General features: G+C 36.5%; 1 protein-coding gene across 2 annotated transcripts in view; it reads left to right on the forward strand.

Annotated features, from left to right (window-relative positions):
• Nucleotides 1-27,913, forward strand: part of BRWD3 (bromodomain and WD repeat domain containing 3) — a 220,690-nt gene that overhangs the window by 63,977 nt on the left and 128,800 nt on the right. For both annotated transcript variants that reach the window (XM_044235761.1, XM_044235763.1), the window contains exon 11: nucleotides 523-623. In XM_044235761.1, the coding sequence (XP_044091696.1) occupies nucleotides 523-623 (101 nt within the window). The remainder of the gene's footprint in view (nucleotides 1-522; nucleotides 624-27,913) is intronic.

Raw genomic sequence — 27,913 nt, forward strand, 5'->3', positions numbered from 1 at the left:
CCTAAAATTGACTATTTTAATAACTATTTTTAGGTGAGTAGTTTTGTGACATTAAGTATATTCACAATGTTTTTGATATATTACCACCTTCCATCTCTAGAATTTTTTTCATAATCCAAAAAGTGGTTGAGTTTTTAGGTTACACCATTATAGCCACTGTAAATAGAACTGTAGCTATAGGTCATTTTATAAAAAATTTTTGAGTGTTAGGATTTTGCATAAATTATAAAGAATTTCTCAAGGTTCTGACCTTTAATGTTTATTATTCAAAGGCCTGTATTTAGTGTATAGTTGTTGGATTTTTATTGGGTGAATGGTATAGTTGTCCTTTAAATATTTCTCTTGAATTTTATGTATTTTTCTCTGAAATTTTATATGTCTTTAATGATTAGAAGATAACCTGTCTTTAATGATAAGATAACTTCTTATTAATATAAGGTAGCATATAACTAAGAAGGCAATTAAAAGGTTTTTTAAAGTTACTTGGTGTAATGTTTGCTTGTTTGTTTTTTAATCTTCCAGGTGGTATGTTCATTACAACAGGTAGCACTGACCATGTGATTAGAATATATTATTTGGGTTCTGAGACCCCTGAGAAAATTGCTGAATTAGAATCACATACGGTAAGAGCAAAATGAGAAACTTAAGTATGTTGCTTTCTTTTTTCATATCTCTGGAAAGTTTGTTTTATTTCTTCTTTTCTGATCTGTGTCTTAATTAATATATATTGGTGCTGAAATCTACATGGTAAGATATATCGGTAGTAACGAAGATCAGTTTGAAATTCTGGATTTAGTATGGCTGTAGTATATAAAACAAGTTCTATTTGATTACATAGAAGGGAAGAAAACACGTATTATAGTAACAGTTAATGAAAATCCTCTTTGAGCCTGCTGTATTCAATTAATTATGTGAGCTGTTTGTTGCTTTAAAATTACATACTTTTTTTAAAATAAATAAACCATATTCTCTTTAGTAGCATGTATTGGTGATGCTCAAATATGACCAATCAGTTGTTCTTAGGCATTTACAAGCTATATACTTTTTAAAAGACACATTGAAAAATGGTGGCCTAGAAGGATCCTGAAACTACCTCCTTCTATGAACACAACAAATCTGCAGCTATAAATGGGACAATTCCCTCTGAAAAGGACCTGAAAGCTAGGTAAACAGTGGCTCTACAACAAAGCATAAATGGGCCACATTGAGATGGGTAGAAGAGGTAGAGATGCGGTCCTTCAAAAAAACTCCACCTCAGGAGCAGCAATCCACAGTTGGGAGTGATCTCCTAATATGGAACTTGTTCTTGAGGAGCAAGTTATCTATGTCCCACATCAGACACCCCAACCCTTGGGACCTGCAGTGGAGAAATGAGCCCCCAAAGCATCTGGGTAGAAGAACCAGTGGGGCTTACTTCTAGGAGAATTGTAGGGAATGAAAAATATACTCTTAAAGGGTCCTACACAGACTCACTTGCCAAGGGACCCAGCTCAAAAACAATAGTTTGCAAGGCAACTAGACTCTATGTGAAGGAGACTCATTTGCTATTCTTAAAGCATCTGCTGGAGAAGCAGGAACCTCTTGGGACTCTCTCCAGGGGCAGAAGTGGGCACCATTTTTGGATTCTCCTCCCTTGTTGGTCATGGTGTAGATGGGCACTGTTGTGGAACCCCTCCTTTAAGTCTTTAAGTCCACTAGCTTCAATGGGAGCACCCTACCCATGCATTCTGCAGCTGTGGCCTATCCCACCACAACCAGGTGGGCTGAGTACCCCACCCCCATACCACATTCACAGCCTGCCTGCCATAGTTGGTGGGCATGCACACCCCACACAGGACACCCCTTGACCACCTGGCTCTAGAGGCCCAGGATATTGTTTCTGGATCCAATGTGTTTAAAGAAGTTAGAGAGACAGTTTTTGACAGGCTACCATACCCAGGGAATTGCACAACTAGAAGACTAAAACACACCCCTGTTCTTAATATGAAAAAATTCCTATTTTTTTTGTCATGGGGGCAGCTCACACATCCAGAGGCTATAGAAAGGCTCTCAGGGAACATGGGCAGGGGTATTCACTATGTTGGAACCCTCACTTGGCATCATCTTGTCATCATCGTAGCTCACTGATACCTCACAGAAAGGACGTGATACACACGTCTAAATCTATGATTTTTGCAACTGTTGTGCAGGGACACCTCTGGAATTGGTCTGGAAGTCAACAGGGTTTATGATTGTGGACCCAAAGACTACATATTTGCATATCTTAAGAATATATTGCCTGATAATCTGTCTTAAAATTAGCCTGAAACTAGGCACTGTCTTGAGATCCCTTCCTTTGGAACAGTGACAGGTCTTGGCATACCCTCAACAACTGAGACCTATCAAGAACAAATTGTGCTACTTATAGACAATCTCAGGGGTATGAGAAACAACCATAAGCTAGGCCATGGTTGAACTGATAAGATTTATCTCCAATGCAATATCACACTATATAATTTCATTTATATGTGAAATCTAAAAAGTAAAACCAATGAACAAAAAGCAGAAGCAGACCCATAAATGCAGAGAAGAAGCTTGTGATTGCCATCCGGGAAGGAAGTAGTGTAATTGGTAAAATGGGTGAAGGGGATGAGAGATACAGGTTTTCAGTTATGGGATAAATAAATCATAGGGTAAAAATTACCAAATAGGGGATGTAGTCAGTCATATTTTAATAGCAAGTATATGGTGACAGACAGTAGCTACACTTCTGGTAAACATAGTATAATATATAAACTTATCAAATTACTATGTTGTACACCTGAGATTAATATAACATTTTGTGTTAGCTGTAATTAAATTTTTTTTAAAGAGGAAAGGTAACTATTTTACCTAACACATAGAAACATAAATGGAGTCAAGCAAAATGAGCAGACAGGTATATGTTCCTGATGAAAGAATGAGAAAACCTCAGAAAAAGACCTTAATGAAGTAGAGATAAGTAATCTACCTGATAAAGAATTCAAAGTAATGGTCATAAATATGCTTACCAAACTCAGGAGAGGAATGGATGAACACAGTGAAAACTTCAACAGAGAGATATAAACCACAAGAAAGTAACAAAGAGAAGTCACAGAGCTGAAGAATACAGTAAGTGAAGTGGCAAATATACCTAGAGGGTTCAATGGCAGAATAAACAAAATAGAACAGATGAGCAACATGGAAGACAAGACACCAGAAGTACCAAGAATAGGAAAAGGGGAAAAAAATAGAAAAATTAAGATAGTTTAAGGTACATACTGGACAACATGTAGCAGAATAACATTTGCATTATAGGGAGTCCCAAATGAAGACAGAAGAAAAAACAAAAAAGGTAGAAAACTTATTTCAATAAATAATGGCTAAAAATTTCCCTAACGTAGGGAAGGAAACAGATATTCAGTTCCAGGGAGCCCACAGAGTTCCAAATAAGAAAAAAAGAGATCCACATTAAAGAACATTCAATTTAAAATGTTAAAGATTAAAGAGAATCTTAAGAGCAGCCAGAGATAAATGAATTGTTGCATTAAAAGGGCCCCCATAGGGGTGCCTGGGTGGCTCAGTGGGTTAAAGCCTCTGCCTTCGGCTCAGGTCATGATCTCAGGGTCCTGGGATCAAGCCTCTGCTCAGTGGGGAGCCTGCTTCCTCTTCTCTCTCTCTCTACCTGCCTCTCTGCTTACTTGTGATCTTTCTCTCTGTCAAATAAATAAATAAAATATTAAAAAAAGGGCCCCCATAAGCCCATCAGCTGATTTTTCACTGGAAACTTTGTAGGTCAAAAGGGAGTGGCATGGTATGACATGGTGTATTGAAGGTGCTGAAAGGAAAAAAAAAAACAACAAGAAAATGTCCAACCAAGAATTCTACTTGGTAATAGTATTCAGAATTTAAGGGGAGATAAATAGTTTTCCAGACAAGAAAAAAATAAATGAACTTGTCAAAATTAAAACAGTTATATAAGAAATGTTGGAGAAGTGAGTTGGAGGGAATTGGAGGGGAGACAAACCATGAGAGACTGTGGACTCTGAGAAACTGAAGGTTTTGGGGGTAGGGAGAGCCTGCTAGTGGGTATTATGGAGGGCACGTATTACATGGACCACTGGGTATGGTGCATAAACAATGAATTTTGGAACACTGAAAAAAATTAAATCTAAAAAAAATGTTGAGATAACTTTCTTCAGAAAAGAAAAGGAATTAACTAGTAATTAGAAATTGTATGAAAGTAAAATATCTCACTAAAAAAGACAAGCATGTATTAAAGATAGGGGATTAAACACATATAAAGCTAATATGAATTTCAGAACAAAAAAATTGATAAAATTATATAGTAATTGGTACAGGGATCACAAAATGAAAAGTTTTATTTATTAAATCTTTTTTTTTAGTTTTAAATTTTGTTGCTTAACAGTGTTTTATTAGTTTCAGCTGGACAATATAGTGATTCAGCAATTCCATACATCACCTGGTGCTCATCATGAAAAGTACACTCTTTAATCCCCATCACCTATTTAACCCATTCCCCTAAAACTCCTCTGGTAACCATCAGTTTGTTCTCTATAAGTAAGAGTCTGTTTCTTGATTTGTCTCTTTCTTTCCTTTGCTCCTTTCTTTTGCTTCTTAAATTCCACGGGTGCACGAAAACATACGGTATTTGTCTTTCTCTGACTGCCATTTCACTTAGCATTATACTCTGTAGCTCTGTCCATGTCATCGCAAATGACAAGATTGCATTCTTTTTAAAAACTGAGTAATATCCCATTGTCTGTATTCTTCTTTATCCATCAATTGATGCACATGTGTGTTGCTGCATGTGTCTTGGGTATTGTAAAAAAATGCTGCTATAAAAATATGGATTCATATATCCCTCTGAATTAGTGTTTTTGTATTCTTTGGGTAATTACCCGGTATTGCAATTGCTGGATCATAGGGTAGTTTGACTTTTAACTTTTTGAGGAACCACCATACTATCCAGAATGGCTGCACCCACTTTGCATTCCTACCAACAGTGCAAGATGGTTCTCCTTTCTTCATATCCTCACCAACACCTTTTGTTTCTTGTGTTGTTGATTTTAGCCATTCTGGCAAGTATGAGGTGATATCTCATTGTAGCTTTGATCTGAATTTCCCAGATAGTAAGTGATGATGAACATCTTTTCATGTGTCTGTGGGTCATCTGTGTGTCTGTTTTTGGAAGACTATTTCTTCTGTCCATTTTTTAACTGGATTATTTGATTTCTGGGTGTTGATATTTGATTATTGATTATTTGATTATTGGTGTTGATTATTTGATAATTGGGTGTTGAGTTTTATAAGTTCCATATATATTTTGGATACTAACCTTTTATCAGATATGTCCTTTGCAAATATCTTCTCCCATTGCTTAGGTTCCCTTTTAGTTTTGTTGATTGTTTCCTTCATTGTGCAGACACTTTTTATTTTGATGTGCCCCCCGTAGTTTATTTTTGCTTTTGTTTCCCTTGCCTCAGGAGATATATCTAGAAAGAAGTTGTTATGGCTGAGTCAAAGAGATTACTGCCTTTGTTTTTTTTTTCAGGATTTTTGATGGTTTCCTGTCTCACATTTAGGTCTTTATCCATTTTGAATTTATTTATTTTTTTATTTTTATTTTTTTTATTTTTTTTTATTTTGAATTTCTTTTTGTGTGCAGTGTAAGAAAGTGGTACAGTTTCTTCCTTTTGCATGTGGCTATCCAGTTTTCCTAACACCATTTGTTGGAGGTACTCTCCTTTTCCTGTTAGATATTCTTTCCTGTTTTTTTTAAGATTTTATTTATTCATTTGACACAGAGAGAGATATAACAAGTAGGCAGAGCAGCAGGCAGAGAGGGGGGAAGTAGGCTCCCTGCTGAGCAGGGAGTCAGATGTGGGACTCAATCCCAAGACCCTGAGATCATGACCTGAGCCAAAGGCAGATATTAACCCACTGAGCCACTCAGGCGACCCTTTCTGTGTTTCTAGATTAATTGGCCATATATTTGTGGGTTCATTTCTGGGATTCCTGTTCTTTTCTGTTAATATATGTGTCCATTTTTGTACTACTACCATACTGTTCTGATCACCATAGATTTGTAATATAATGTGAAGTCCAGAATTGTTATGCCTCCAGCTTTGCTTTTCTTTTTCAGGATTGCATTGGTTATTCAAGGTATTTTGTGGTTCCCTACAAATTTTTGGATTATTTGTTCTAACTCTGAAAAATGCTGGTGGTATTTTGATAGGGATTGCAGTAAATGTGTAGATTACATTGGGTGGAATAGACATTTTAACAATATTCGTTCTGATCCTTGAGCATGAAATGTCTTCTATTTCTATGATCCTCAGTTTCTTTCATCAGTGTTTTATACTTTCCGCAGTCTAGGTCTTTTACTTCTTTGGTTAGGTTTATTCCTATGTATCTTATTATTTCTTGTGCGATTATAAGTTGGATTGAATCCTTTATTTCTCTTTCTGCTGCTTTATCATTAATGTATAGTAATGCAACAGATTTCTTATGTTGATTTTGTATCCTGCAGCTTAACTAAATTTATTTATCAGTTCTAGCAGTGTTTTGGTGGTGTCTTTGGGTTTTTTTATATGAAGTATCATGACAACTGGAAATGGTGAAATTTTGATTTCTTCTTACTGATTTGGATGCCTTTTATTTCTTTGTGTTTGATTGCTGTGATCAGGACTTCCTGTACTATGTTAACAGTGGTGAGAATAGACAATCCCTATCTTGTTTCTGAATATAGAGGAAAAGCTCTCAGTCGTACCCCATTGAGGATGATGTTAGCTGTCCGTTTTTCTGTATATGGCCTTCATCATGTTGAGGTATGTTCCCTCTAAACCTACTTAGTTGAGGATTTTTTATCATGGATGCTGTACTTTGTCAAAAGCTTTTTTCTGCATCTGTTGACCGTTCAACAGATGTTCAACACATGTTTATTATCTTTTCTCTTATTTATGTGATGTGTCACGTTGATTTATTTGCAAATATTGAACCAACCTTCCAACCCAGGAATAAATTACACTTTGTCTTATTAAATGATTTTATTAATGTATTGATGAATTTCATTTACTAGCATTTTGGTGAATATTTCTGCATCTCCATTCATCAAGGATCAGCCTGTCATTTGTTTTTAGTGGTGTCTTTTTTATCTGGTTTGGTATCAGGGTAATGATGGCCTCATAGAATGAACTGGGAAGTTTTCCTTGGAATTGTTTGAGAAGAAGAGGTATTAACTCTTCTTTAAGTATTTGGTATAATTTACCTGTAAAGCCCCTTGGCCCTAGACTTTTGTGGCTGGGAGTTTTTTAATTACTAACTCATTTTCTTTGTTGGTTATTGTTCTGTTCAAATTTTATGTTTCTTGGGGCACCTGGGTAGCTCAGTCGTTGAGCGTCTGCCTTTGGCTCAGGTCATGATCCTGGGGTCTTGGGATCGAGCCTCACATTGAGCTCCTTGCTCAGTGGAGAGCCTGCTTTTCCGGAACTCTTCCTCTGCTGCTCCTTCTGCTTACTCGTTTTCGCTCTTTCTCTCTCTCTCTCTATCAAATTAAATAAATAAATAAATAAATAAGATCTTAAAAAATGTATGTTTCTGTGTGTTTCAGTTTGGTAATATATTTATTGAATTTATCCATTTCTTACATGTTGTTCAATATGTTGGCATATTGTTTTTCATTATATTCTCTTATAATTCTTTGTATTTCTGTGGTATTGGTTATTTCTCCTTTCTCATATAGGATTTTATTTATTGGAGTCCTTTCTCATTTTTTCTTGAGTCTGGCTAGAAGTTTTTCGGTTTTATTAATTTTTTCAAGAAACCAAGTTCCAGGTTTTATTGATCTGTTCAGTTGTTTGTTTGTTTGTTTTTTAAAGATTTTTTTTAAATTTTATTTATTTGACAGACAGAGAGCACAAGTAGGCAGAGAGGCCGACAGAGAGAGGGGGGAAAGCAGGCTCCCTGCCGAGCAGAGAGCCCGATGCGGGGCTCGATCCCAGGACCCTGAGACCATGACCTGAGCCGAAGGCAGAGGCTTTAACCCACTGAGCCACCCAGGCACCCCTCAGTTGTTTGTTTTAGTATCTCTGTCATTTATTACTGCTCTACCCTTTTTATTGCCTTCTTTCTACTGGCTTTACATATAGTTTGTCCTGCTTTTTCTAGCTCCTTTAGATGTAATGTTAGGTTGTTTATTTGGGTTTTCTCTTGCTTCTTCAAGAAGGCCTATATTGCCACAAACTTTCCTTTTACAATCACCGTTCTGTGCCAGGGATTTTGCACTGTTGTATTTTCATTTTTATCTGCTTCCATGTATTTTTAAATCTCTTCCTTTGTTTCCTGGTTGACCTATCATTGTTGAGTTAACATGTTATTTAATCTCCACTTATTGTACTCTTTCCAGATTTTTTATTGTAATGGACTTCTAGTTTCATAGTATTCTGGTCAGAAAAGAAGCATGGTATGAATTTCATATTGTTTAATTTGTTAAGGGTGTTTTGTGGGATGATATGTGATCTATTCTGGATAATGTTCCATGTACACTTGAAAAGCATGTGTATTTTGTTGTTTTAGGAAGGAATGTTCTGAATATATCTGTTAAATTCATGTGTTCCAGTGTGTCATTTAAAGCCATTGTTTCCCTCTTACATTTCTGTTCAGATAATCTGTCCATTAACCTAAGTGGGGTGATAAAATTCTGTACTATAATTGTACTATTGTCAATTAGTTCCTTCATAATTGTTATTAACTGTTTTCTATATTTGTGTGCAGCTATGTTAGGTGCATAAATCCTTATAATTGTTATATCGTCTTCTTGGATTTTCTCCTTTATTATTATATAGTGTACTTCTTTATCTCTTGTTAGTCATTTTATAGTGTCTTTTTTTTTTTGCCCTGGATTACCGTGCATTTTTATTTATTTACTTGTTTGTTTGTTTTTGTTAGCCACCATACACTACATTATTAGTTTTTGATGCAGTGTTCCATGATTCATTGTCTGTGTATAACACCCAGTGTTCCATGCAATACATGCCCTCCTTAGTACCCATCAGTGGGCTAATAAACCATCCCCCCACACCCCTGCCCTCTAAAGCTCTCAGTTTGTTTCCCAGAGTCCATAGTCTTTCATGGTTTGTCTCCCTCCTGATTCCTCTCTCCCTTCGTTTTTCCCTTCCTTCTAATGTCCTCCATGCTATTCCTTATGTTCCACAAGTAAGTGAAACCATATGATAATTGACTTTCTCTGCTTGACTTATTTCAGTCAGCATAATCTCCTCCAGTTCCATCCACGTTGAGGCAAAAGTTGGATATTCATCCTTTCTGATGGCTGAGTAATATTCCATTGTATATATGGACCACATCTCCTTTATCTATTTGTCTGTTGAATGGCATTTTAGCTCTTTCCACAGTTTGGCTATTCTGGACATTGCTGCTATGTACATTGGGGTGCATGTGTCCTTTCTTTTCACTACATGTTTATGTTTGGGGTAAACACCCTGTAGTGCAGTTGCTGGGTTTTAAGGTACCTCTATTTTTAATGCCTTGAGGAACCTCCATACTGTTTTCCAAAGTGGCTGTACCAGCTTTCATTCCCACCAACAGAGTAAGAGGATTCCCCTTTCTCCACAACCCCTCCAACATTTGTTGTTTCTTGCCTTGTCAATTTTTGCCATTCTGTGTGGTGTGAGGTGGTATGTCAGTGTGGTTTTCATTTGAATTTCCCTGATGGCTAATGCGGATGAACACTTTTTCATGTGTCTGATAGCCATTTGTATGTCTTCTTTGAAGAAGTGTCTGTTCATGTCTTCTTCCCATTTTTTGACTTGATTATTTGTTTTTTGAGTGTTGAGTTTTAGAAATTCTTTACAGATCTTAAATATCAGCCCTCTGTCTGTAGTGTCATTTGCAAATTTCTTCTCCCATGCCCTGATTGCTTCTTGGTTTTGTTGACTGTTTCCTTTGGTGGGCAAGAAACTCGATGAAGCCCCAAAGTTCATATTTGCTTTTTTCCCCCTGTTTTGAAAGAAGCCGCTGTGGTTGATGTCAAAGAAGTTACTGCCTACGTTCTCTTCTAGGATTTTGGTGGATTCCTGTCTCATATTGAGCTTTCATCAGTTTAGAATGTATCTTTGTGTATGGTGTCAGAGAATGGTCGAGTTTCCTTTTTCTGTATATAGCTGTCCAATTTTCCCAGCACCATTTATTGAAGAGACTGTCTTTTTTTCCATTGGATACTTTTTCCTGTTTTTTTGAAGATTAGTTGACTGACCATAGAATTGAGGGCCCATATCTGGGCTCTACGTTCTGTTCCATTGGTATATGTATCTGCTTTTGTGCCTGTACTATGCTCTCTTGGTGATCACAGCTTTGTAATATAGCTCGAAATAAGGAAGCATGATGCCCCCAGCATTGTTTTCTTTTTCAGCATTTCCTTGCCAATTTGGGGTCTTTTCTGGTTCCATACAAATTTTAGGATTTTTTGTTCCAGCACTTTGAAAAATGCTGTTGGTATTTTGAACAGGATGGTGTTGAAAGTATAGGCTGCTCCATCAACATTTTAACAACATTTATTCTTCCGATCCATGAGCGTGGAATATTTTTCTTTGTGTCTTCCTTGATTTCTTTGTATCTTCTTTGGATTTCTTTGTGTCTTCCTCAATTTCTTTCAGGAGTATTCTGTAGTTCCTAGAGTATAGATCCTTCACCCCTTTAGTTGGGTTTATTCCAAGGTATCTTGTTTTTGGTGCTATTGTAAATGCAGTTGATTCTCTAATTTCTATTTCTGCAGTTACATTTTAGTGTATAAGAAAGCAACTGACTGCTGTGCATTGATTTTGTGTCCTGCCACATTACTGAATTTCTTTGGGAGTGGAGTCTTGGGTTTTCCATATAAAGTATCATGTCATCTGTGGGGGGAGAGAATTTGTTTGACTTCTTTGCTAGTTTGAATAACTTTTATTTCTTTTTGTTGCCTGATTGCTGTTGCTAGGACTTCTAGTACTATGTTGAACAACAGTGGTGATAGTGGCCATTCTTGTCATATTCCTGATCTCAAAGGGAAGGCTGTCAGCTTTTCCCCATTGAGAATGATATTTGCTCTGGGTTTTTTATAGATGGATTTTATAAAATTGAGGAATGTTCCCCCCATCACTATACTCTGAAGAGTTTTAATCAGGAAAGGATGCTGTATTTTGTTAAATGCTTTTTCTGCATCCATTCAAAAGAACATGTGGTTTTTCTCTCTTCTTCTATTAATTTTTTCTATAATTTTTCTCTATTCTATTAATTTTTATTAATTTATTATTTTTCTATTAATTTTATTAATTAAATTATTTAATTTCTATTAACTTTCCAAAATTTTAATTAATTAAGTAAGTAATTAATTGTTAATTAAGTTGCTAATTAATTAATGTTAATTAATTAACAATGTTGAACCACCCTTGCATCCCAGGGATAAATCCCACCTGGTATGGTAGATTATCCTTTTAATGTAGTGCTGGATCCTATTAGCTAGTATCTTGTTGAGAATTTTTTCATCCATATTCATCAGGTATATTGGTCTGAAATTCTCCTTTTTGATGGGGTCTTTGCCTGGTTTTGGGATCAAGGTAATGCTGGCCTCCTAGAAAGAATCTGGAAGTTTTCCTTTTTTCTGTTTTTTTTTTTTAAACAGCTTCAGGTCAATAGGTATTAGTTCTTCTTTGAATGTTTGGTATAATTCTCCAGGGTATCTTTCACGTCCTGGACTCTTGTGTTTTGGGAGGTTTTTGATTGCTGCTTCAATCTCATTACTAGATATTGGTCTATTCAGGTTGTCAATTTCTTCCTGTTTCAGTCTTGGTAGTTTATAGGTTTCCAGGAATGCATCCATTTCTTCTAGATTGGTTAACTTACTGACATATAGCTGTTGATGATAATTTCTGATGATTATTTCTATTCCTTTGTGTTAGTTGTGATCTCTCCCCTTTCGTTCATAATTTTATTAATTTGGGTCCTTTCTCTTTTCTTTTGGACATGTCTGGCCAGTGGTTTATCGATCATATTAATTCTTTCAAAGAATCAGCTTCTAGTTTCGTTGATATGTTCTACTATATTTTTTTTTTATCTCTGATCCATCAATCTCTGTTCTAATCTTAATTATTTCCCTTATCATGCAAGGGTTAGGCTTAACCTAGATTCTCTAGTACTTTAAGGTATAAAAGATAGTTTGTGTATTCAGGATTTCTCTACTTTTTTTTAGTGAGTTTTGGATGGCTATGTACTTCCCCCTTAGGACTACCTTTGCCGTATCCCGTAGGTTTTGGACCAAAGTGTTTTCATTCTCATTGTTTTCCATGAATTGTTTAAGTTCTTTGATTTCCTGTTTGACCCAAACATTCTTGAGCAGGATGGTCTTTAGCTAAGTGTTTGAATTTTTTCCAGACTTTCCTGGGTATTGAGTTCTAGTTTCAAAGTATCGTGGTCTGAGAATATGCAGGAAAGAATCTCAGTCTTTTGGTATCGGTTGAGACCTGATTTGTGACCCAGTATGTGGTCTATTCTGGAGAAAGTTCCATATGCACTTGAGAAGAATGAGTGTTCTGTTGTTTTAGGGTGGAATGTTATATCTATGAGGTCCAGTGTGTCGTTCAAAGCTCTTGTTCCTTTGTTGATTTTTTGCTTAGATAATATATTACAGAGAGTGGAGTGTTGAGGTCTCCTACTATTAATGTTTTATTATCAGTATGTCTCTTTGTTTGGGTTAAGGGTTGACTTATGTGTTTGGCTGCTCCCATGTTGGGGACATAGGTATTTACAATTGTTAGATATTCTTATTAGATAGACCCTTTAAGAGTGATATAGTGTCCTTCTGTATCTCTAACTGTAGTCTTTACCTTAAAATCTAATTTGTCAGATAGAATTGCTGCCTCAGTTTTCTTATGTGGTCCATTGGCATGAAAGATGGTTCTTCATTTTTTTCCCTTCAATATGGATGTATCTGTAGGTTCAAAATGTGTCACTTATAGACAGCATATGTATGGGTTCTGTCTCTTTATCCAATCTGCAACCCTGTGCTGTTTTATAGGAGCATAAAATGGCCTAAAAGGCCATTCACCTTGAGAGTGATTATTGAAAGATAAGAGTTTATTGTCATCATGTTGTCTGTGAAGTCTTTGTTTCTATAGATTTTCTTTGTACTTTTCTGTTGCATATCACTCTTGGGGTTCTTTTTCTTTTATAGAATCCCAGTTTATTTTTCTTGCCGGGCTGGTTTAGTGGTCACATAGTCTTTCAGTTTTTGCCACTCTTGGATGCTTTTTATCTCTCCATCCATTGCACATGACAGACTTGGTGGATAAAGTATTCATGGCTGCATGTTCTTCTCATTTATTACCCTCAGTATGTCTTGGCTTTCCTTTCTGGGTTGCTGGGGCTCTGTGAACAGGTCTGACATTATTCTGATGTTCTTTCCTCTGTACGTAAGATATCTCTTGCCCCTAACTTCCTTTAAGATGGTTTCCTTGGTTCTAAGATTTGTGAGTTTTACTACTATATACTTGGGCACTGGTATTTCCCTTGATCTTGGGAGGGGTCCTCTCTGCCTCTAGGACACGAATACTCTTTCCTTCCCCAGATTAGGGAAGTTCTCAGCTACGATTTGCTCAAAAATATCTTCTAGGCTTCTCTCTGTGTCCACCCACCCTCAAGGATCCCAATAATTCTGACCTTGGAATGTGTGTGGGCATTGTTTATTTCTCTAATTCTGTATTCATGGATTTTAACCTATTTTTCCAGGATTCCTCCTGTTCCTTCTTTTCTATCCGTTTTCTAGATCAGTAATTATCATCAGCCTTGTTTACCCTAGCTGTTAGAGTATGTAGATTAGATTGGATCTCATAGATAGCTGTTTCAAGATCCTCTAGATCAGCTCTCAGTTCTACCCTTAGAGAATCTATGTTGTCTTAATGGTTTTCTCCATTGTAGCTATTGTCTGCATAACTTACCCTGAAGTCTGTTTTCAACATCTTGCTTATGTGTGTATCTATTTGTTTTGTGGCAGAGGTCACAGTCTGAATTTTTCCTGTGTTGGGGATTCCTTCTCTTACTCATTCTGCTGCAGTGTGGTTTAGGGAATGTACAGAATCCAAATTACTGACTACCACCCAAATGAGATGTACCTGTTTTTTAGGCACGTTAGGGTTATTGACCTTTTGTTCTTCCAGGCTGTCTTCTGGTCGAGGGGCCTGTCATGCTGTTGTTACTCAGGCAACCCTGTTTGGGCAGAGTTGCCCTGTCCCCTATGGGGGGATGGGCTCAGTGAAAACCGGTTTGGGGGGGCTTTTGTTCTCTGGTGTCTTTCTCTGGTGGCTTTCTGCATTCCCCCCCCCCCTCGTGAGTCAGAGTAGAATTGACTGATCCAAAGCTCTGTCTCAGAACAGAGAGATCACAGTCTGCCTCTCAGTGCACTCTCCATGCCACACTGTCTCCATTTTGTTTGTGCTGCTAAAAACCACAGTGTCCTGGGTTGTGAGCCCCACAGTAGCACTCCCAGCCCTCACTTCCCGGTTCAGGCATGTTACTGCTCTTTGTGCTTCTAAAATCGCCAGCCACCCCAAGTTTGCATGTGTGCCCCTGCAGCTCCAGGTTTCAGTCTGGGGGGGTTGGCTATGAGGCTTTTGTACTCTGGTTGCAGAGGTTCCTGGATTCTTCCCTTCCCCTTCCATTTATCTTCCAGTATCTGTCCAGTATCACAGCTTCCCACATCATACCTTGATACCAGCCACCAGAGATATTCTGTTTGTAGACATCCAGATATATCTTCTTATATCTCAGGCTGATTTCATGGGTATTTAGAGTGGTCTCGTAGATATATAGCTCAATTCAGGGGACTGGTTGAAATAGGGTCCCTACTCTTCTGCCATCTTTTCCTCCTACTGTTTTTTAATGTCTTTTTTTTTTCTGATGTAAGCATTCTGATGTAAACATTGTTAGTCCAACTTTCTTTTGGCTAACACTTGCATGATGTTTCTCCATTCCCTCACTTTCAATCTGCAGGTTTCTTTAGGTCTAAAATCAGTCTTCTCTAGATAGCATATAGATAGGTCTTGTTTTGTACCCATTACATCACCCTATTATTTGATTAGAGCTTTTAGGTCATTTATATTCAAAGTAATTGTTGATAAATATGTGTTTATTGTCTATTATTTATTGTGTAGTTGTTTCTGAATATTTTCTCTGATTCTTGTTTTTCTCTTTCATGTTTTCCTGATTTTCATTACTGTAACGTTTGGATTTCTTTCTCTCAATTTTTTGCATATTTATTGATGATTCTTTTTATATGGTTACCATTAGTTTTGTATGTAACCTGTTCTTTTTATTGGAATCTATATTAAGTTGATGGTTTTTAAAGTTTGAACCCATTCCTTACTGCTCTAATCCCCATGCTTAATGTGTATGTTGTTATAATTTATATCCTTTTATTTTGTGAAATCATTGACTGACTTTTTACCGAAATATTCATTTTTACTGCTTTTGTTTCCTGTCACTCTTTGTTTATACTGTCACTTTTTGTTTCTCCTTTCCACTCAGAGTCCCCTTAACTATTTGTAGCAGGGCTGGTTTAGTTGTCATGAATTCTTTTAAGTTGATGTTTGTTTGTTTGTCCGGAAACTCTTTCTGTCTCCTTCTATTCTGAATCATAGCCTTTCATAAAGTATTCTGTGCTTAAGATTTTTCCCTTTCAGCACTTTGATATATCATGTCACTCTGTTCTGGCTTGCAAATTTTCCATTTAAAAGTGTCCTGCTAATTGGCTTTCCCTTTTAAGTTACTGTCTCTTTTGTTTTTTTGCTTTTAAGATTTTGTCTCTGTCACTGTATTTTGCACATTTAATTACAGTATGTGTTGGTGTTGGCCTGTTTTTGTTGATTTTGATAGAATTTTCTTTGTTTCCTGATCGATGTATCTGTTTCTTTTCCTAGATTAGGGAAGTTTCCAGCTGTTATTTCTTCACATAAATTTTCTGCCCCCTTTTCTGCTGTTCTTCTGGGACTCCCGTAATACAAATGTTATTAAATTTGATGAGTCTGTGAGTTCCCAAAGTCTATTCTCATTAGGCATAATTCTTTTTCTCTTTTTTTTTCACCTTGAATACCTTTCATTATTTTGTCTTCTAGATCACTAATTTGTTCCTCTGCTTCTTCTAATGCTCTCTTTATTCCATCAAGCATATATGTGTCTCATTTTGTTTATTGGCCCCTTTATCTCTGCTATGTTATTTTTTATCTGGGTGTTAAGGTCTCACTCATGTCTTCTACTCCTTTCTTAAGTTCATGAGTATTCTTATGAACAATACTTTAAATTCTCTACTAGGCACATTATTTATATCTGTTTCACTTAGATCTTTAGCCATGGCTTTTTTCTCTTCTTTCATTTGGGAGAAATTTTTCCCCTTTCCCCTCCCTCTCTGTGTCTATTTCTGTGTGTTAATAAAGTCAGCTTTGTCTTCTGCTCTTCAAAGTAGTGCTTTTATAAGGAAGAGATCCTGGAGTTCTCTGAAGTGCACTATCCCATGTTTGCCTGAATCTTGCATCTCAGGAGCATATCCTCTGTGTGTGTTTGTGTGTTGCTTGTGCTCTGCTGTTGTGTCTGAGTCACTTTTCCTTTGTGGGATATTGTGGGCTGTATTTGCTCTCTGTATTGTTAGTGGGATCTAAGCAGGGTAGCTATAAGGGTCATGCCTACCCAGAAACTTGGGAGTAGGGTAGCAGTGTTAGCAACAGTTGTACTGGGCCACTAGTCCTATGCTGCATCCACAGAAATACTGCATTGGCTGGGAACTGCTTGCCAGGTTGGCCTGGGGTCAGAGGCTGGGAGCTGTACGTCATGATGCCTGGATGTGGTTGGGCTTGGTACACGATAGTGGCTTGGGGCATATGGTAAGGAGTGGCCTGCAGCAGCAGCACCACTCAGCAGCTGGTCATTGTATGGTCGTTATGGCTCAGTGTGGCAAGGTAGCTATATCTTATGAGATGGGGGTGCTTAGTGGATAGGGGCACCTATGCACTGGTGAGTGGGTGAAGAGTGTGTGGTTTTAGCAAAATTTGTCCTGAGCCCACAGTCACAGGGATGCAGGCTTGGAGTGGTTGAGTGCTCAGGAGAACTCACGGAGGTGACTACTCTCGTAAGTTAGATAGCATGTGTCTGTGCAGTTCTACCTCCTGCCGATGACAATTTGTTTATGCTGAGAGGTGGGGGTAAAAATCTTATCTGTTGGGTCCTTCATTTTTAAAGTCCCCCAACTTGCTCTGAAATCAGTACGAATAGATCTGTCTCCTGTTTGCTCCCCAGCATTGTGTAAACTACTAATTTTATGTTGCTTCTCCGTGTAGGTTGCTGTCTCTTTAAGGGCAGTGGCCCAGCAATTGCTCACCCTCCTGGCTTCTATAGTGCTGAGTCAGCTGAGTTTTAAAGCTGCAGGCTCCAAGTCCCACTGATTATACAAACTTAAAGAATTCAGCCCCTCTGGTTTTCAAAGTCAAACATTATGGGGATTATTCTTCTCACTGCAAGTTTCTTGGTGTTAAGGCCTGTTTCTCTACCCTCTCCATACACACAGCTCCCTCCCTTCTGCAGAAGCCTCTCTCTGCCTTTCTGAACTTCCTAACCTCTCAGATGTAGCTTTTCTTCTGTATTTAGTTGTTGAGTTTGTTCTGACAGTATTCATATTACTCTCCAGTTTGTTGACTAAGATGTGGATTATATCTCATGGTATAGGGTGAGCTTGGGTCCTCCTTCTCTGCCATCTTTCCTGGTAGGCATCCAAAATGACCAGAGTTAAAATCAACATCAATAAAAAATAAGTTAAAAAAATCAACATAAAAAAATAACACGTGAGGGGCAATAAAGATGAATAGTTCTAGAATGTATTCATGCATCAGATACTATCATCTTAAAAATAGAGTGATATGTGTAGGATATTAAATGTGAAACTCACTTAATACAAAGCAGAAATCTATAGTAGAACACAGAAAGAAAATTACCCAGCCACAAGTAAGAGTGCTGAAAAAAAAAAGAAAGAAAGAAAGAAAGAAAGAAATGAAAAGAGAGGAAGTAAAAAATCTGCCAGAAAATACTCAACAATTGTCAATAAGTACGTTCCTATCTATAAATACTGTAAGGTTAAATGGACTAAATTCTCTAGTCAAAGACATAGAGTAGGTGAATTGATTAAAAAAAAAAAAACACCAAAACTCGTTATTATGTTGCCTGCATACTCATTTCAGGTCTAAGAACACAAAGAAACTGAAAGTGAAATTATAGAAAAAGATGTTCAATGCAAATGGAAATGAAAAGAAATTTAGTCTTTTGCATGTTGGGAACTTTTGATTTCTAATTCAGTTCCTTTGCTGGTTATTGGTATCTTCAGGTTTTCTATTTATTTCTATTTCAGTTTTTGGTAGTTTTTATGTTTCTAGGAATTAATCAATTTCTTTAAGATTGTCCAATTTGTTGTCATATAGTTTTTCCCAGTATTCTCCTATAATTGTTTGTATTTCTGTGGTGTTGGTTGTTATGTCCCCTTTCTCATTTGTGATTTTATTTTTTTCGGTTCTTTCTCTTTGCTTTTTGTTAAGTCTGAATAATGATTTATCATTTTTTTTTCTTCAAAGAAGCAGCTACTGGTTTCTTGATTTGTTATATTGGTTTTTGTTGTTGTTGTTGTTTTTAGGTTTTATATCATTATTTTGTGCTCTAATCTGTATTAATTGTTCCCTTTTGTTGGCTTTAGGCTTCATTGTTGTTCTTTTTCTAACTCCTTTAGGTGTAAGTTTAGATTGTTTATATGAGATTTTCTTGCTTCTTGAGGCCTGTATTACTGTAAACTTCCCTTTTGAGGACACTTTTCCTGCATCCCCAAAACTCCCAATAAACAGAAGTCCAGAGTCAGATGGTTCAGAGGCAATTTCTAACATATATGTAAAGAAGAATTAAAACCTATTCTTCTCAAACCATTCCAAAAAGTAGAAAAGGACAGAAAACTTCCACATTCACTCTGTGAACCAGCATTAACCTGAACCAAAACCAGATAAAGACTACTAAAAAGGAGTATAGGCCAATATCCCTGATGAACATGGACGCAAACATTCTTAATAAAATACTAGAAATACACATCCAACAGTATATTGATAAAATCATTCACCATGATCAAATGGGATTTATTACTCAGTTATAAGGGTGGTACAATATTCATAAATTAATCAATGTGATACACCTCATAAGGGAAAGGATAAGAAACATATGAACCTTTCAATAGATGCAGAAAAAGCATTTGACAAGGTACAGCATCCATTCTTGATAAAAACCCTCAACTGAGTAGGTTTAGAGGAAACATACTTCAATATCATAAAGGCCTAATATGAAAAACCCACAGCTAACAGCATATTTAGTGGGGAATTACACTCAGCAACAAGGTGGGAATTTCCATTCTCACCACTGTTACTTAACATAATACTGGAAGTCTTAATCACAAATCAGATAACAAAAAGATATAAAAGGCATCCAAATGAGTAAGGAAAGTCAAGCTTTCACTATTTACAGATAACATGATATTCTATATAGAAATCCCAGTAGACTACCAAAACACTGTTAGAACTGATAAAGAAATTCAGTTAAGTTGCAAGATCCAAAATCAATGTACAGAAATCTGTTCCATTTCTATACACCAAAAATGAAGCAGCAGAAAGAAGAAATTAAGAAATCAGTTCCATTTTCCAATTGCATCAGAAATAATGTACCTAGGAATAATCCTAACTAAGTAGATAAAAGACCTTTACTCTGTAAACTATAAAACACTGGATGAAAAATATTGAAGCTGACACAAAGAAATGGAAGGTCATCACATGCTTATGGATTGAAACAAACACTGTTAAAATGTCTATATTACCCAAAGCAATGTACACGTTTCAATCAGTACCTATCAAAATACCAACAGCCTTTTTCACAGAACTACAGCAAGCCATAATCATCAAGACAGTATGGTACCTGCACAAAAATAGACACATAGATCAATGGAACAGAATAGATAACCCAGGAACCCACAGCTATATGGTGAATTAATTTTTGACAAAACGGAAGACTATCCAATGGAAAAAAAACAGTACCTTCAACAAATGGGATTGGAAAAACTGGAAAGCAACATACAAAAGAATGCAACTTCTTTCTTACACCAAAAAAAAAACTGGATTAAAGATCTAAATGCAAGGCCTGAAGCCATAAAAATCCTAGAGTATTACCTAGGCATTAACCTCTTTGACACTGGTTGTAGCAACTTCTTAGTAGATATGTCTCCTGAGGCAAATGAAACCAAAGCAAAAATAATCTTTTGGGACTTCATCAATATGAAAAGCTACTGGATATGGAAGGAAACAATGAACAAAAATAAAAGTCAGCCAATGGAATGGGAGAAGATATATTCAAATGATATATCTATTAATGGTTTGGTATCCAAACTATATAAAGAAGTTATAAAACTCAAACCCCAGGGGCACCTGGGTGGTTTGGTTGTGTACAACACTTGGTTTTGGCTTAGGTCATGGTCTTAGGGTATTAGATCAAACCCTGCATCAGACTCTGCTCAGTATAGAGTCTGCTTGAGATACTCTCTCCCTCTCCCTCTGCACCTGCCCCCACTCACTCTCGCTCTCAAGAAAACAAAAACAGAACAAGAGAGACCATGAGTGGGGTTGGAAGGTCAGAGGGAGAGAGAGAAGGAGGCTCCCCTCTGAGCACAGAGCCTGATGCTGGCTTGATCCTAGGACCCATGGATAATGACCTGAGCCGAAAACAGATGCTTAACCAACTGAGCCACCCAGATGCCCCATAAAAACAAACAAACAAAAAACCAAAAAATCAAAAAAAAGAAAAAAAGAAAAGAAAAACAAACAAAAAAGACAAACCCCCAACCCTCTGAAGACAATGTAGTTAAAAAATGGACAGAAGACATGAATAGGCTTTTTTCCAAAGAAGACATGCAAAAGGCCAACAGACATATGAAAAGATGCTCAGCATCACTGATAATCAGGGAAATACAAAATTAAATAACATTAATATATTACCTCACACCTGACAGAATGATTAAAATCAACAACACAAGAAACAACAGGTGTTGGTGAGGAAGTGAAGAAAGGGGAGCCCTCTTACCCTGCTGGTGGGAATGGAAACTGGTGGTGCAGCAACTCTGGAAAATTGTACAGAGGATCCTCAAAAAGTTAAAAATTGAACTACCCTATGATCTGGCAATTGCAGAACTTGGTATTTACCCAAAGAATACAGAAATACTAATTCAAAGGGATGCATATTCAAAATGAAATAAAAGTTAAAATGGCTATGTTTTTAAAAAAGGGATAAAAAGTTTAAAAATTTAAAAAAGGTATATATGCATTCTAGTTTTTATAATAGTCAAACTATGAAAACAGCCCAAGTGTCCATCAAGTGATGAATGGATAAATTAGATGTGTCCATTGACTGATGAATGGAAAAATATGTGCTCATGGATTGATGAATGGATAAAGAACACACACACACACACACACACACATAAATACACACTGGAATATTAGCCATAAGAAGTATTAAAATATTGCCATTTGCAATGATGTGGATGGAACTTGATATTATCCTAAGTGAAAAAAGTCAATCAGAAAATGACAAATACCATACGACTTCACTCATGTGTGGAATTTAAGGGACAAAACAAAACAGCAAAGGGAACAAAAAAGAGAGGCAAATGTAGAAACAGACTTAACAATTGTGAACAAATTGATGGTTATCAGAGGGGTGGTGGGTATGCAATGGATTAAGTTGTTGATGATTATGGAGTGTACTTGTGATGAGCACAGGGTGTTGTATGGATGTGGTGATCAGTATATTGCACACCTGAAACCAATATAACCTTGAATTTTAACTAACTGGGTTTAAACAAAAACTTTGAAAAATGAAAGCTTTCAAGGAGAAAAAAATGAACCCTTGTGAAACTGCATATACCAGATAAACTCTCAAACAAAAATGGTAATGAAAGGTATAGAAGGGTGTTACCAAATGATAAAAGCATCAGTGCAACATGAGGATATAGTGTTTGTAAATATTTAAACACCAAAATATACAAAGCAAAGATTAACAGAGTTTAAGGGGGAATTTGAAAGCAATAAAATAATAGTAGGGGACTTTAATATCCAACTGATATCACTGGATAGATTTTCCAGGCAAAAAAACAATAAGGAAAGATTGGCCTTAAAGGACACATTAGATCAGATGGACTTAATAGATATATTAAAAAAATGCTCCATCTAAAAGTACAGAGTACCCCTGAAACATTGTCTAGGATGGATCATATTGAGGCCACAAAAGAAGTCTCAGTTATTCAAAAAGGTTGAAACCATATCAACTATCTTTTCTGATCACAGTGCTATAAAAATACAAATCAATCATACAAGGACAACTGGTAGGAAATCACAGATATGTGGAGATGAAACAAGATGCTACTGAATACTCACTGGATTGATTCAGAGATCAAAGGAGAAAACGAAGTACCTGGAGACAAATAAAAATGGCAATACGACAGTCCAAAACATGTAGAATACAACACAAGCAGTTTTAAGAGTTAAATTTAACAGCAATACAGGCGCATATATATATATATATATATATATAGAGAGAGAGAGAGAGAGAGAGTAAGATTATTTTTGATTTCTCTTTTGAAATATATATTTGAGGGCACCTGGGTGGCTCAGTGGGTTAAGCCGCTGCCTTCGGCTTAGGTCATGATCTCAGGGTCCTGGGATCGAGTCCCTCATCGGGCTCTCTGCTCAGCAGGGAGCCTGCTTCCCCCCCCTCTCTCTGCCTGCCTCTATGCCTACTTGTGATCTTTCTCTCTGTCAAATAAATAAATAAAATCTTTTAAAAAAAGAATATATAAGCCATTATATGCCTACAATGGGATAACCTAGAAAAATTCTTTTTTTAAAATTTTCATTTTAATGCGATTAATTCACATATTTATGTTATTGGTTTTAGAAATAGAAGCCTGTGATTTATCAGTCTTATATAATACGGAGTGCCCATTACATCACATGCCCTCTTTAGTGTCCATCACCCAGTTACCCTATCCCTCCACCCTGTCACCTCCAGCAACCCTCTGTTTCTAGTGATTGAGTCTCTTCTGGTTTCTATCCCTCTCTGGTTTTGTCTTATTTTTTCCTCTCTTCCCCTATGATACTCTTTTTTTTCTTAAATTCCACATATCAGTGAGATCATATGATAATCGTCTTTCTCTGATTGACTTATTTTGCTTAGCATAATACCTTCTTGTTCCATCCATGTCCTTGCAAATGGGAAGATTTCATTTTTTTGTGGCTGAGCAACATTCCACTGTATATGTTTATATATATACCACATCTTCTCTATCCATTCATCTGTCAGTGGGCATCTGGGCTCTTTCCATAGTTTGGCTATTATGGACATGGCTGCTATAAACATTGGCAGGCAGCTGCCCCATCATTTCACTACATTTCTATCATTGTGGTAAATACCCAGTGGTACAGTTGCTGGGTTGTACAGTAGCTCTATTTTCAACATTTTGAGGAACGTCCATACTGTTTTCCAGCGTAGCTGCACCAGCTTGCATTCCCACCAACAGTGTAGGAGAGTTCCCCTTTCTCCACATCCTGGCCAACACCTGTCATTTCCTGACTTGTTAATTTTAGTCATTCTGACCTGTGTGAGTTGGTATCTTATTGTGGTTTTGGTTTGTATTTCCCTAATGCTGAGTGATGTTTTTTCTAGCAATTTTGTGGTAGAGTTTTTTTGGGGTTTTCACATAAATTATCATGTCATCTGCAGAGTGAGAGTTTGATTTTTTTTCTTTGCCAATTTTGATGCCTTTTACATCTTTTTGTCTGATTGCTGAGGCTAGGAATTCTAGTACTATGATGAATAGCAGCAGTGATAGTGAACACTGTTCCTGACCTCAGGAAGAAAGCTCCAGTTTTTCCCCATTGAGAATGATATTTGCTGGGTGCTTTTCATGGATAGCTTTTATGATATTGAGGTATGTTCTCTCTATCCCTACATAGTGAAGGGTTGTAATCAGGAAAGGATACTGTACTTTGTAAAATGCTTATTCTGCATCTTTTGAGAGTATCATATGGTTCTTCTTTCTTTTATTTATGCAGTGTATTACATTGCTTGATTTGTAAATGTTGACTCACCCTTTCAGCTCAGGAATAAATCCCATCTGGTCGTGGTGAAAATCCCTTTAATTGTACTTTTGGATCCTATTAGCTAGTATATTGATGAGAATTTTTGCATCAGTGTTCATCAGGCATATTCTTCTGTGATTCTCCTTTTTGATGGGGTCTTTGTCTGGTTTTGGGATCAAGATAATGCTGGCCTCATAGAAAGAGTTTGCAAGTTTTCCTTCCATTTTCTGTTTCTTGAAATAGCTTCAGAAGAATAGGCATTAATTCTTCTTTAACTGTTTGGTAGAATTCTCCTGAGAAGCTCTCTGCCACTTGGCTCTTGGTTGTTGGGAGATTTTTGATGACTGCTTCAGTTTCCTTGCTAGTCATGGGTCTGTTCAGTTTTTCTGTTTCATCCTGTTTCAGTTTTGTTCATTTATATGTCTCTAGGAATGCATCTGTTTCTTTCAGATTGCCTAGTTTGTTGGCATATATTTGCTCGTATGTTCTTATGATTTCATGTCTCCATTTTTATTGCATCTCATTAATAGCCTTTTTGTTTCTTTGGTGTTGGTTGTGATCTATCCTCTTTTATTCATGATTTTATTAATTTGGGTCCTTTCTCTTTTCTTATTTTTAGGTTTGGCCAGGGGTTTATCAATCTTATTAATTCTCTCAAAGAACCAGCTCCTAGTTTTGTTGGTCAGTTCTACTCATCTTTTAGTTTCTGTTTCATTGATTTCCACTCTAATCTTTATTAGTTGTCTTCTCCTGCTGGATTTAAGCTTTATTTGCTGTTTTTTCTCCAGCTCCTTTAGGTGTAAAGGGAGGTCGTGCTTTTGAGACCATTCTTTTTCTTTGAGAAAGTCTTGTGTTGCAATATACTCCCTCCTTAGGACCATCTTTGCTACACCCCTTATGTTTTGAACAGTTATATTTTCATTTTTATTTGTTTTCATGATTTTTTAAAAAAATTCTTCTTTAACTTCCTCTTAACATTCCTTCTTTAACATTCCTCTTTTAACTTCCTTTTAAAATTCCTTCCTTTTACTTTTAAAATTCCTCTTTTAACTTCCTCTTAACATTCCTTCTTTAACATTCTTTAGTAAGATGCTCTTTTGCCTCCGTCTGTTTGAGTTCTTTCCAAATTTCCTCTTTTGTTTGAGTTCCAGCTTCAAAGCACTGTGTCCTGAAAATATGTAGGAATGATCACAATCCTTTTGTACCAGTTGAGACCTGATTTATGACCCAGTATATGATCTATTCTGGAAAATGTTCCATGTGCACTTGAGAAGAATGTGTATTCTTCCCTTTAGGATGGAATGTTCTGAATCTATCCGTGAATTCCATCGGTCCTGTGTGTTAAAGAAAGCCCTTATCTCCTTGTTTATCTTCTGCTTGGACAAACTGTCCATTGGCAATGAGGGAGGTGTTAAAATCCCCTACTATTATTTTATTATTATTGATGTGGTTTCTTAGTTTTGTTATTAATTGGCTTATGTCATTGGCTGCTCCCATGTTAGGGACATAAATATGTATAGTTTTTGATCTTCTTGTTAGGTAAACCCTTGAATTATGATATAGTGTCCTTCCTTATCTCTTATTACAGTCTCTGTTTTAAAATCTAATTTGTCTGGTATAAAGATGGCCACCCCAGCTTTCTTTGATGTCCATTCACTTGATAAATGGTATCCACCCCTGTCACTTTAAATCTGGAGGTGTCTTTGGGTTTAAAATTAATCTCTTACAGATAGCATATTGATGAGTCTTGCTTTTGTATCCAATCTGAATCCCTGTGTCTTTGAATGGGACATTTTAGCCCATTTACATTCAGAGTAACTATTGAAGGATGTGAATTGAGTAAAACTGTATTATCTGTATAGTGACTGTTACTAATAATATATATATATATGTGTATATATTAATATATATAAACACACACACACACATATATATATATATATATATATATATATATATATATATATATATCTGTATTAGTTTTGGGCTCTCTCTTTGTTTAGAGGATCCCTTATAATATTTCCTGTAGGGCTGGTTTGGTGATCACAAATTTTTAGTTTCTTTTTGTCCTGGAAGCCTTTTTATCAGTCCTTCTATTTTGAGTGACATCCTAGCTGGCAAACATATTCTTGGCTGCATATTTTTCTCATTTAGCACCCTGAAGTTATCATGCCAGTCCCTTTTGGCCTGCTAGGTCTCTGTGGATAGGTCTGCTGGCAGTGTGGTGTTTCTACCGTTGTAGGTTACATAGAGATCTCTTGTCCCTGGCTGCTTTTAAGATTTTCCCTTTGTCTCTGAGATTTTTAAGTTTCACTATTATATGTCGGGGTTTTGACCTGTTTTTCCTTTTTCTTTTCTTTTTTTTTTTTAAGATTCCATTTTTAAAAATTTAATTTCTTTTCAGTGTAACAAAATTCATTGTTTATGCACCATACCCAGTACTCCATTTAATATGTGCCCTCTATAATAGCCACCACCAGGCTCCCCCAGCCTCCCACCCCCCGCCCCTTCATAACCCTCAGATTGTTTTTCAGAGTCCATAGTCTCTCATGGTTCATCTCCCCCTCCAATTTCCCTCAATTCCCTTCTCCTCTCCATTTCCCCATGTCCTCCGTGTTATTTATTGTGCTCCACAAATACGTGAAACCCTATGATAATTGACTCTCTCTGCTTGACTTATTTCACTCAGCATAATCTCTTCCAGTTTCATCCATGTTGTTACAAAAGTTGGGTATTTAATTTTAATAGATCAAATTATTGATTTTCTGTGTCTACTGGAGTTAGATGCCTGTTTCCTTCCCCAGATTAGGGAAGTTCTCCACTATTATTTCCTCCAGTATACCTTCTCCTCAGCCCCCATTTCCTCTTCTGGGATCCCAATTTTTCTAATAATTTTTTCACCTTATTGTATCACTTATATCTCAAATTCTCCTCTCCTGATCCAGTAGTTGTATATCTCTTTCTCTCAGCATCTTTATTCTCCATCATTTTGTCTTCTATATCACTAATTCTCTCTTCTGCCTCATTTATCCTAGCAGTTAGAGCCTCCATTTGCTATTGCATCTCACTAATAGCCTTTTTGTTTTTGACTTGGTTATATTTTAGTTCTTTTATTTTTCCAGAAAGGGATTTTCTAGTGTCTCTTATGCTTTTTTCAGGCCCAGATACTATCTTTATAATCATTTTTTCTGAACTCTAGATCTGACATCTTATTTCCATCCCGGTCAGGTCCCTGGCAGTCAGTACTGCCTCTTACTCTCTTTTTTTGACACGAGTTTTTTCATTTCGTCATTCTGTTTAGAGGAGAATAGCTGAATGAGAGAACAAAATACTAAAATGGCAAGAACAACCCCAGAGAATTATATACTAAACAAATCAGAAGAAATCTGAAACCATGAGTTAAAAAAAAAGGGAAAAAGGAAGAAAAAAGAGACTATAATCAGACAGGTGAGCAGAATAGAACAATACACTGGGTTCTTTTGTGTATTTTGGTCTGTGTTTTAGAAAACTAGATCCCAACATTATCAAGAAGGAAAAACATATATGTACAAAAATAAAATTAAATCCAATGAAAAGATAGAATGTAACTGTAAATATGGAAATCATATATAAGAATACAACAAAAGAGGAAAAGAAAATAACTGCAGAAAAAA

The sequence above is a fragment of the Neovison vison genome, chromosome X (assembly GCF_020171115.1).
Source record: "Neovison vison isolate M4711 chromosome X, ASM_NN_V1, whole genome shotgun sequence".
NCBI classification, from domain to species: Eukaryota; Metazoa; Chordata; class Mammalia; order Carnivora; family Mustelidae; genus Neogale; species Neogale vison.